Here is a 12,701-nt window from a genome sequence, read left to right on the forward strand (position 1 = left end):
AGTCCACCACCAAAGTGATGGCAGGGGTTTCGGGGGTCCAATGGACCCCCAAGATATGGTGGCAGCCTGGGCTGCTTGACTCTGATGGGGGTGGCAGGAACAGAGCCTTAACCCTAATGCCAGATCCGAAATGGTGTAGGGTTAAGGCTTTATTCCACCCCTACAATTGGAGTGCTGTTCTCTGATCATAGTGGTGGAATACCGCAGAGCTCATTTAAATCTAATTTAAATGAGCTTTGCGCTATTGCCTGGCACGGGCTCTGCCCGATGATCATGGGTGTGTAGGTAAATGTGGGCGCTAGTCCAGCGCTATTGGCCTCTAGCGCCAGCATTTACCTTTGATCATCGGGCTAATGGTTTGGGAACCACTGGTATGTAAGTAGAGGTAGTGTCTTTCTAAATTAATTTTGATACTAATATCTGTGATGTGTTTCTGATTAGTATTCTTGCTGTCTAGTCTGCTTAGTTTAGAAGTTGTGTTTTACAAGCAGGCAAATAATTTTTGCAAACCCTATTGTGCACTCCCACTTATTCCTTTTCTCCCCCTGCAGAGCCACATTCAGTTTCTTCCTGCACCTCTCAATAACCTCCGTCTGTGTTCTTACTGCCCTGCCTGCCAGATCACTTCTCCTGAAGTGGCTTAGAGTGGAGGAGTTACCTAGTGGTTAGAGCAGCACTTTTTAATCCTGTCCACTGGACACTACAGCCTCCCCTTCAATTCCACCCCACCCCCCAGTCAGGATATCCTCAACGAATGCACATGAGTACTGCATCCACTGTCTCCACTGTGTACAACTCTGTTATACATATTCATTGAGGATAAAACCAAATGGCAGGAATTTGGGAGAGTAGGTGTCCCAGGGATTAGATTGAGAACCAATGGTTTAGAGCAGTGAGCTGAGAACCAGGGAAGATGGGGTTTAAACGCTATTCCTTCCATTGATGTTCCTGGACAGAGCCTATTACCCCAAGAGTCCACTTTGCGGACTGTAAGTGCATACTGAGGATAGTCTATGAACTCTCTTGCAACCTACTGCCATACTTACTCAGAACCAGCCCCTCCAGCTTTCCTGCTGCTTTGGAGAGATGAAATGGGAAGGTGGAGGGTGGCTGAGATGAGAGTAGAGGCCTTGCAAGAAAGGAAGAAGAAGAGGGAAGGTGTTGATTTAGGAGGCCTGTAGAGGAATTGGAACCATATAGGGGAAAAGGGGGAACATGTTTACTGCTGTGGATGCAGGCAGTCGGCAGATTGCTGGCAGGTATATTTTCTGATTTATAAAGGTTGGACTAGCCACTGGCCTCGTGTAATTAAAACCACTGGCAGCCCCACTTAGGGCCCTAGTTTCTCATTTCAGTCAGGAACTTCCCACTCACCTGAAGGAGACTTGGCAAGTCCATAAGTCTCTTGTTGACTTGAGTCCCTAGGCATGTGCCTAGTTTGCCTATACATTACTCCTGCCCTGTCTATAGTGAATTGCGCATGCTGAAGTTATGAAACCTGTGCATTGTAGTAGCCATGTAGGAATTCTTAACAACAAGCAGTAAGACAGCAAGAATTTTATAAACATTCTGCATGAAGATGAAGGAGCAAAGATATAATTTGTTGCATTGCATTCAGAGCATTTTTCCTGGGCTCACTAAAAATCTAGACATGAACTTATCTTGCAAGGCTCTTGTCTTGAGCAGTCAACCTGAAATGCATGTTTTTTTTTTTTTTTTAAAGGGGATTTGTTTATTTGTGGCAATGTACAATGTAATTTAATGAACTTCACTTGGCAGATAGCCAGTTTTCCTGAGATGTCTTGTAGAAAGTGAATCCTAATAGGTGTTATGTACATTAGTGGTGCCTGAAATGATACAGCATAGATAAGTTTAATATTCTCAAAAGCTGATGTGAAAGTGCTAAGAATGAATTAAAACAGTATCTGCACGTCTGTGTGTGATATATAGATATATAATAGATTATATATTTGCTAAGTTCTTTAACTGATCCACAAATCAGAATATTTGTTATGCCAAGTACTAAAATAAACTGTTGGGATGCACAGGTGACAAAACCAGTGAGCGGGAACAGTGCTATATCCAGATGTCAAAGTACTTTACGTCTACCACTGGGGACCAGGCTTGATTGGGAGTTGCAGCCACAGTAATTAACAAAGCTTTTCCGGATCTCTGCCTGCCTGCCTACCAGGGGAGGTTTATTGCCTGGGGGGGTTTGCCCATGGGACAGAAAGAAACAAACAAACAGTGGCAATGGATTGGTAAGGGTTGGCCTGCAGACTTGAGAGGCATGGTTACTGACTGTGATGGACTTCAGAATGGAAGGACTGCCCTGAAAGATGGCAGAGAAACAAAGATTGCAAATTGGTCCCATTAAAGAAGAAATGATCACCAGAAAAGCACATTTTCTGAGGCTTTTCTTTCCTTTGATATTCTGCTTGTGTTTGTTTATGTAAACCATTTTTTATACTGCATATATGGGTCCTTTTACTAAGGTACACTGAAAAATGGAATGCGCTAGTGTAGGTGCGTGTTTTGGACGTGCGCAGATCCATTTTTCAGTGTGCCTGTAAAAAAGGCCTTTTTTTAACGAAAATGGACGTGCGGCAAAATCAAAATTGGCGTGCATCCATTTTGGATCTGAGACCTTACCATCACCCATTCACTTAGCAATAAGGTCTCATGCGTTAACCGGGCGGTAATCGTCAACACGTGTAGAATGCCGATTACCGCCAGGTTTTTGCCATGCACTGGAAAATAAAATATATTCTCCAACACACGTAAAAAAAATGAAATTACCGCCCGGGCCATGCGGTAGCCGGGCGATAACACCAAATTGACGCACGTTGTGTGCGCGTAGGCACCAGTGGGGCTTGGTAAAAGGGTCCCATAATTACAGGTGGTTTACAATAACTTTAGCAAGTATGGAGACAAGGAAAAGAGTTACAATCCATTGAAAAAAGGGTTGACACAATTTTATCGCATATATTCCAGATCAAAAAACCAGGTCCAGAATTAAATTTGAGATAGCAGTTTTCACTCCTTACCTCAGGTACAAGGAAGTCCCAGAGTGCAAGACCTAAGTGACAGAAGGCAGAGCATCCAGTGGTTTCAAGGTTTACCATTGAAAAGGTGGGGGAAATAGTTAATTAATGTGACTTGATAATATGGAATATAAGGTGTAAGTAAAGAGGCTTCTTGGTTTAATTCTCGAAGAGATTAGATTGGGATTTCGGCGCCCTGAGCCAATGCCTCACCTGGGGGTGGGGGTGGGGGGTGATAAGATCCACTTTTTCAGCTGGTTGAATTACATAGTTAAGGGACTTACCAGAAACCATTTGGTGAATCAATAGCTAAGACTGGACACTGTTGTAACTGTTATTTTTTAAAAATGTTTTGCAGATATTTGAATAGAAAATATTGACATTTTTAACAGAACCTAATACAAAATGTAAATTGCTAGGGAAATCCTGATGAATAAGTGGTGGGTGGCATCCTGCGTCTGTGCTAGTTTTTTCAAATCCGTGCTTCCATTCCTGTGTGCTCTTCTATAGGAATAACCAATCATTTTCAAGTTAGTGTTAACCATTGAAACTTGAGGAACCAACTTTCCATTCTGTAGTCTGTGGCCTTCACTACTTATGCTGAATTTCACATACAGTGGTCTACAATTTTGAAGAGTGTGGTCTTGGTTTTACATTTGGGGTTTGAAAGTGACTTACTCTTTTATCAAAATTGAAACTTTATCCTCAGACTGAAGTCTTTTGAAAGGTATAGTAGCTTGTTCTGCACCCATCTCATTAACATTTCATTCACAGCATTAGCACTACAGTCTTCATGCTTAAAACTCAAGAGTAGTATATTTCATGTTTTCAGCATTTTAATTTAGGTTAGTTTCAGTAGAATAATCCATAATCCATGTGTAGTATCTTATGCCATTCTTTTTTTTTTCCAGAACACTATAATTATACATCTTCAAATTTAACTGCCAGTCTGCCAGTAGGTGTGGTAAATTCTTCATTACCCGCTCCATGCCATGGCCTTCAATCATGCAATCCTGCCATTTCAGTCATTCCATCAACAAGCCATCCTTCTGGATATGGAGGGAATAATGACAGTGGTGCATCTGGATACTATATGTCTCCCAATATCAGACCCAATGGCGTTCCTGCATTAGAAAGTCCTAGAATTGAGATAACACCTTATTTGGGAATGCATCAGAGTAACAGCCAGTTTTTCCATCATGCTGACATAGAGGAAGCTATGCCTAACTCTAAAAGAACACCCGTCACTGCCACTCTGAACTTACCAAATGTTGATGCCTATAGAGACCCAACTTGCTTGAGTCCTGCAAGCAGCTTGTCTTCCCGAAGCTGTAACTCTGAAGCGTCTTCTTTTGAATCCAATTATTCGTACCCATATACTTCTCCTCAGACCTCCCCATGGCAGTCGCCATGTGTCTCTCCCAAGACAACCGATGCAGAGGAAGGCTATCAACGTGGCATGGTTGCCTGCACTTTGCTGACCTCACCCCGACATTCTCCATCTACATCTCCAAGAACGAGCATAACAGAGGAAAACTGGCAAGGTGCCCACAACTCACGGCCATCTTCTCCCTGTAACAAAAGAAAATACAGCCTTAATGGCAGGCAGGCATCCTACTCACCACACCATTCTCCAACTCTGTCCCCTCAGGGCTCTCCTCGAGTCAGTGTAACAGACGAAACATGGCTGGGAAACACTAATCAGTACACTAGTTCTGCTATAGTTGCCGCTATAAATGCTCTTACCACTGATAGCACAATAGACTTGAACGACGGTATTCCTATTAAGTCCAGAAAGACTGCCATAGACCACACCCCGTCAATAGCTCTCAAGATGGAACCTGCTGGTGATGACCATGGGACCACATCGCCAACCGCTGACCTGACACCAGAAGAATTTTCTGGGTTTCAGCACATCAGGAAAGGAAACTTCTGCGATCAGTACCTATCTGTGCCACAGCATCCATATCAGTGGGCCAAACCAAAGAATATGTCTCCCACCTCTTACATGAGGTAAGATCCTTTATGATTCTAAAACTGAATCCTAACTACTTCCTATATAATTTAAGAAAGGGGAAATACTGCTGAATCTTTTTATCTAGGTGAAATAAGGTTCTGTCTTACTGTAGAGGATGGGATGTCAGCTTTTTGCAAACGGATTGGCACTGGATGTTTGAAAGGAACTAGTCATGTAATCCTAGTTGTTAAAGCTGAGAGCTTTGTAACCTTAGCTAACCCAAGCATGTGGTCTTGGGCAAGTTACTTAAACTCATCTCACACTTAACCTATATGATGTCTGGGAACAGAGAGTGTGTAAACATGTGATGTTTTATAAAACGTTTTGCACATGAATAAAATTCCAGATTTATGATCGTGTTAATGCATTTTCATGTCTTTTGCTAACTCGATAGTCACTTATTTTACAAAGTAATGCTGATAGTTCAGAGACATATATGACATATCCCCAACATGTTCACACTCCATGTTTTGCCTTTTGTCCATCTAACTGCCTTTGTAGTTATTGTTGTCCCTTTTTGGTAGTTTAATCCAGAGTTGAACTAAGTTGTAAACATCTACTGGACACCTCTGGAGTCCAAGAGCACTGATGCTCCTTCAGCAAACAGATGGCTGTTGATCCAAACAGCAAAACAGCTCCTTTCTCTCCCCAGGAACCTGAGAAACATTACTAGTGATGGTCTGGAGACTCGGTGTAATTTTCAGCTGAACCCTCCAGTTATTGGTGTTGCAGTCTGCCGTAGGTGTCTGCTTGCAGCTTCGTGCCTTGCAGATCCAGTGGTTAATTGTAATTTAACAAAAGATTTTTTTTTCCACTCTCTTAAGCATCTTTCTTTCCATTGTAGGCACACACTCACCATACTTTGTTTTGCTGCTAACTCTGCATAGAATATTAACTTGGGCTCCTGGGTTCGCAGTATCTTGCTTCATTTAACTGACTACACTTCCTGAGACTCTGAAACCACAGGGCCCACAGCCTGGCTATCTGACAGCATAGCACAAAATGCATGCACTTCCATTTTAGGGTTATAGAGGACTGCTTCTGAACATGATATTTAAGGGATCAAATAGGTGCTAACAGACACCCTTGGCGGTGTCAATAGTTGTTCAGCATTAGTTAACTAGACACAAAGCTTTGCCATTACTAATTTGGAAAGAGATTTGCATCAGCAAAGTACCGAAGACATATAAAGCCCTCCCCTCCATGTGTACATATGTTCTTTTTTGTACTCGCCACTTCCCATGCTGCTCACTTTAACCTTAGTGAGGATAAGTTGTGGTGACCAGAAAATTATTACTAACTTAGAGCACATGATCCTTCAGCTTTAGGGAAGTGCTTCTCATGTGTCACATTTATTTATCACCCTTGTTTGTCATAGAGGGAACAGGCTATTAATATCTTGGTAAAGGGAAAATAAATTCAGCCCCCAGGTCTAATGATCTGGCCATTTCGAGTGTCTAATGCAACATTCTTTTATGAATGGGAGTAGAAGCAGACTTCAAAAACATAAACATCTTAACAGAGATGAGCATCATATGATTGCATAACGCTGATTTCTGTTATAAGAGAAAATTTTCACAGTCCTTTCCTAGGCCATACATTCTTTTGCTTTTCCACTCCAAAATCTTTTGCTAGCCTAGTGTTAGAATAGCAGGCTGAAAACCAGGAAAGCCAAGGTTCAAATCCTACTTCTCCCACTTGGCAAGCCACTTCACCCTCCCTTGCTTCGGGACCAAACTTGGATTGTAAGCTCTCTTGGATAAGGGCCTACCTGCTGTACCTGAATATAAGTGGTCTTGAGCTTGGGTTGGGAAAACTGAACAGTCAAATCCAAAGTAGAAATAATTATATTTGATGGACCTTGGTGTTCTGGTGCAAAGAATGCCTTATATTTCAGTCAATACTCTAAATTTAAACAGGGACTTCCAAACCCAATCAATATAAATTCTAGATTTCAAAAAAGTTTGAAATTAAAAGTTTTGTAGGTGTCTGTGCTTGTAATTCAAGGAGAATCACAAAAATCCTTAATAGCTAATTTACCAATAAGGAACCTCAAAGCTCCTGATAGGGAAAACATTGCATATAATGCTGAATCCGCTATTACAACAAGGAGTAGAGTAATATCATTGGTTCTAGTGAAAGAGAACCAGAGAGCAAAAAAGCCATGCGCAATAACTCATATCTAAATGAGAAAAACGAATGGTATAAAAAAAACTCTCCTTCCCAATCACTAATGCTACGAATTAACAAGGTAGGACACCAAACCCCAAAACTACCATGCCGGACATACGCCCGGACTTGTAAAAACCCCCCCCCGTGAACTCACCCACTAACCAAGCCATGACCCTTCACTCCTATAGTACTGCTGATACTTGTCTACATCAATGAAGTTTCATTATTTGCAGGTTGAAAACACAGTTGGACCACAGTAATACAAATGGCCTTTACTTATCTTATCTACTATAATAAAACTCACCCTCAACGTTCTGAGGACACTGACGTCAGTGAAGCCAAGCTCTGACTTCCTTCAAAAAGGTTCGAAGGTTCGTGGTGGTGAAGCCACCAAAATCGCTCCAGGCCCCGCCCTCGATGGCAGAGCAATGGCACAACGAAGGGGTTGTCAGGGAGGGAGGCAGGGAGGCGTGGTGGGAAATCGCTCCGGGCCCCGCCCTCGAGGGCGGAGCAATGGCAGAACAACGAAGGGGTTAGCAGGGAGGGAGGCGGGGGAGGGATCGCTGGGTTGGGAGGGAGGCAGGGAGGCGGGGGTGGAAAATCGCTCCGGGCCCCGCCCTCGCGTCAAACATTATGGCGTTGGGGGCAGAGCAATGCCAGAACAACGAAGGGGTTGGCCGGGGGGGGGGGGGGGGGGGGGGGTGTTGGCGAAGAAAACCTTGCTAGTGCCCGTTTCATTTGCTCTGAAACGGGCTTCTTTTACTAGTAGTCTTATAATGACTGGTAGGAGTCAGGCTGCTTGTGGTGAAGCCGAGAAGTCTTTGAACTGTTTAGCAAACATTTGGTGACACCATTCTGTGTCGCCCTTCCTTCAACAAGTGTGCCTTGTTTCGCCGAGTACAAAGCTGCCTCAGGAAGGATACAATTTGAGTCCTTACACGGACCTCCAACCAAAACCAAACAGTCGAAAATCAGCACTCAGAAGAGAGATTTTTGACTGTTTGGTTTTGGTTGGAGGTCCGTGTAAGGACTCAAATTGTATCCTTCCTGAGGCAGCTTTTTACTCGGCGAAACAAGGCGCACTTGTTGAAGGAAGGGCGACAGGGAATGGTGTCACCAAATGTTTGCTAAACAGTTCAAAGACTTCTCGGCTTCACCACGAGCAGCCTGACTCCTACAAGTCATTATAAGACTATAAGATAAGTAAAGGACATTTGTATTACTGTGGTCCAACTGTGTTTTCAACCTGCAAATAATGAAACTTCATTGATGTAGACAAGTATCAGCAGTGCTATAGGAGTGAAGTGTCGTGGCTTGGTTAGTGGGTGAATTCACAGGGTTTTTTTTTTTTTACAAGTCCGGGCGTATGTCTGGCATGGTAGTTTTGGGGTTTGGTGTCTTACCTTGTTAATTCATAGCATTAGTGATTGGGAAGGAGAGTTATTTTTATACCATTCGTTTTTCTCATTTAGATATGAGTTTTTGCGCATGGTTTTTTTTTTCTTTCTGGTTCTCTTTCACTGGAACCAATGATATTACTCTACTCCTTGTTGTAATAGTGGATTCAGCATTATATGCAATGTTTTCCCTATCAGGAGCTTTGAAGTTCCTTATTGGTTAATTAGCTATTAAGGATTTTTGTGATTCTCCTTGAATTACAAGGACAGACACCTACAAAACTTTATATTTCAGTCATAAATTTGTACCATGTATCATCTATATCCTCTCTTGGAGGCACACCCAGCCAGTCAGGTGTTCAGGGTTACCACAGTGAATATACATGGAGATGGATTTGCTTACAGTGAGCCTCCAAAATATATGGATCTCTCCCATGCATATGCATTGTGGTAGTGTTGAAAACCTGGCTGGCTAGCTGTGTCTCTGGGAGAGGGGCAGGAAGCACTGAGCCCGACAATATCAAATTGCAATGGTGTAAAAAATCAAATTCTAGAAGACGGCTATATCCTAGGCAGTGTTATTGGTCACGTCCCATCAACTGTTTAAAAACTAATAAAGTGAGCTAAATTGTGGCACGTTTCTATCACCAGAAACACGAGCAGGTTTAGACTTCCTCAGGCTGGTCTAGTACAACAATACTTCTCAAACCAGTCCTCAGGACATATCCAACTAATTGGGTTTTCAGATATCCATAATGAATATGCATGAGAGAGATTTGCATGCATTACCTCAATTGCAAATCTCTGTCATGCATTTTTATCTCAGAGGCAGTGTCTTCAAAGGAGTTAGTTTTGCACATACCATGACAGTAATGAACCTCACTCCTAGGCCACTATATGAGGAGTGTGATCTCAGTCTTTTACTGCTAATGCTCACCATAGTACTTGCTGCTTTTTGGAGTTCATAAGATGTTACCAGAGAATATGGTAAAGGCGGTTAGCTTAGCGGAGTTTTAAAAAGGTTTGGACGGCTTCCTAAAGGAAAAGTCCATAGACCGTTATTAAATGGACTTGGGGAAAATCCACTATTTCTGGGATCAGCAGTATAAAATGTTTTTGTACATTTTGGGAATCTTGCCGGGTATCTGTGACCTGGATTGGCCACTGTTAGAAACAGGATGCTGGGCTCGATGGACCTTTGGTCTTTCCCAGTATGGCAATATTTATGTACTTATATAGGTAATTTATCCAGGTGTGCATGGAAACTCTGTTTAAGCAGGCCTGTGGCACCCAAAATTATGGGAAATATGTCTGTATCCTTCTGCCACATTTTCTTGGTCTTAGACTGCATTTCTTGATACTTGAAGATCTGCATTTGCATGTGCATTTCAATGTAAACTTTTCTCCTGCATTTTCATTGAGGATATCCTGGAAACCCAACTAGCTGGGTGTCTGGAGGACAGAATTGAGAAGCACTGCTAGCGTAATGGATTTCTCTTTTATTTTTCAAGTAGAAGAAGCTTTTCCTATTTCATTTAGCTTTATATAGGCACATGCATGGAACATTCCTGTGTTTAACTTCCAAAAATAATTTTCCTCCAAGCCCCACACCAAAAACAAAACTAGTAGTGACACATACTGAATTGATCCATGATGGGCTGGGTGTTGAGCAACTTTCCACTGTTTTTAGTCTTGTGTCAATATACGTTTCCTGGTCCTTTTGCGATATGTTTCCCTGCAATCTCATTAACTGGTGCTGTGGGACTGCTGGGTAGTGTTGTAGAAAGGTAACTTACGTTACTAATCAAAGAGGCTAACCGAACTTCCTTCCACAGGGACTGTATCTCATTTCATACACAGGTAACCTTTGTGGATTAATGAACACAAATGTCAGTAGGGTCAGAGGCCCTGCAATGGAAACTTTATTGTTTATAAGCTTTCCAAAAATTTGAGATAGGAATTTCACAACAGGGGTTTTTCCTGTTTTTTTTTTGTTTGGTTTATGTACACACCCTACATCAAATGTCATTAATAACACAACTGCCAAAGACTTTCAGAGAGTATGATAAATTCGATCTTAGTTCACCCCTGAAATTATTGGTAGCTAGTGGTCACATTAGATTTATTTTAATGTGGTGTAGCAAACATGTCTCCCCAAAATGTAGTCACTGCTGCATTATTTTGTTTTGCTTGTGACTTTTAGGTTACACTTGATCAGTACATTATTTAAAATACCTCAAGGATAATGAAAAATCAAGCTTTTTGTGAGCTGTCATGCATTTTACGTGACTGCATTTTCCAATGAATGGAGGACATATCATGCTTTGGAGACCAATTGCAAAGCATCTGTGTGCTCTAGCTTTGTGATCTCAGTTGACAGGGCCGCCAAGAGGGGAGGGGTGGGGGGGGGGGGGGGAGCAAAATTCCCCAGACCCTTGGAGGCCCGGCGCCAGAGTCTCTCTCTCTTTCTTCTGCTCCTGACTGGACCCGAGTGATTATGTCCTGACAGGAGCAGGAGAGAGAGCTCCTGTGCCGGGCCCCCCTTGAAGGCTGGGGAGAACCTGGAGCTTCCTCCAATACTGCTCTTCTGCCCATTGCTGAGCGTCTGATTTCCTCTCAGGCACGCAACCAAGCATGTGCTGGAGGAAGATGTCTTCTGCTGGCTGGGCCTTGGGATCCCCGCCAGCCAACGTCTTTCAATCTTCAATCCTGTTGCGGCAGCAGCAGCGATGGGGGGTGGCAGTGGCAGCGATTGGGGGTGGCAGTGGTTGGAGGGGGCAGCAGCAGACAATGATTTGGGGGGGCGGCAGCAGCCCTGCTCTATCCTGAGCCCAGTGGCGGTGGCCCTGCCCCGGGCCTGGTTCAGTCTCTTGGTGGCCCTGTCAGTTGAACCAACAGTCAGTTGATATCAAGCATTATGAAGATCAAAAATATATATACAGATTAATTTAAAATACAATTTTTTAAGGACAGTAACATGCCCCAAGGAGCATATTAAGAGATCTCCAAGTATAGTGAACTGGTGTTTTCCATCTTAGCTCGACAGCTGCAGAGTCAGGATCAACAGTTGGTGAAAATTGTCTAACAATCCCAGCCCAAAGCAAATTCCTCCGTTCTTTTAGAAGACACAATCCCCTGGATTCTGTAAAGGTTGTCCAAATTTGCACACCAACATTTAGGCACAATCCTGGGATGCGCATGTAACTTAATTCATTAACGAGACAATTGATGGCAATAATTAGGCATGAACAATCAATTATTGAAATTAATTGTCACCAATGGATTTCTGTGCACATCAGGCTCATGCTATTTTATAGCACTGGCTGCTCAAATCCCATAGTATGCAACCCAAAAGAGTTACACCAAACATTTGTATGCAGTGTTATAGAACACAGGAGATGCGCGCCCAAATTGGGTTGAGCCTGGAGCACTCTTTACAGAACAGCGCTGAGTGCAAAATTTTGAGCAACATTTACTGAATCTAGACCCATATGTGCATATAGAATATTCTTGCAATCAAAAGCTGTCTGGACAGCAGCCTGTAGTTAGCAGAATTTACTGTGATATACCTCTACTTCTCAAATGCTCTGGTATGCCTCAAGGGTCAAGACCGGATCTGTCTTGGGTATCATGAGCTTAAGTGGTAGTTAAGAGGGCCAGGGTCATCCTGAGACACCATGTGGGCAAAGTGCTTGGGCAGAACAAGCATATCAGACACATATTTATAAATGATCTAGAGATGGGAATAACTAGTGAGGTAATTAAATTTGCTGATGACACAAAGTTGTTAAATTGCAAGAGGATTGTGAGACTGAGCATCCAAATTACAGATGACGTTTAATGTGAGCAAGTGCATGTAGGCAAGAGGAACCCATGATGCAAGGTTCCATATTAGGAGTCACCGCCCAGGAAAAGGATCTAGGTGTCATCGTTGATGATATGTTGAAACCCCCTGCTCAGTGTACAGCGGCATCTAAGAAAGCAAATAGAATGTTAGGCATTATTAAGAAAGGAATGAAAAACAAAATGAGTGTTATTCCTTTGTATCACTCCGTGGTGCGACCACACCTT

General features: G+C 42.8%; 1 protein-coding gene across 3 annotated transcripts in view; it reads left to right on the top strand.

Moving 5' to 3' along the window:
* The window catches only part of NFATC1 (nuclear factor of activated T cells 1), a 444,007-nt gene that overhangs the window by 18,011 nt on the left and 413,295 nt on the right, over positions 1-12,701 (top strand). For all 3 annotated transcript variants that reach the window (XM_030211903.1, XM_030211921.1, XM_030211912.1), the window contains exon 2: positions 3,956-5,057. In XM_030211903.1, coding sequence (XP_030067763.1) covers positions 3,956-5,057 — 1,102 coding nt within the window. The remainder of the gene's footprint in view (positions 1-3,955; positions 5,058-12,701) is intronic.

Source organism: Microcaecilia unicolor, chromosome 1 (assembly GCF_901765095.1).
Source record: "Microcaecilia unicolor chromosome 1, aMicUni1.1, whole genome shotgun sequence".
Lineage (NCBI taxonomy): Eukaryota > Metazoa > Chordata > Amphibia > Gymnophiona > Siphonopidae > Microcaecilia > Microcaecilia unicolor.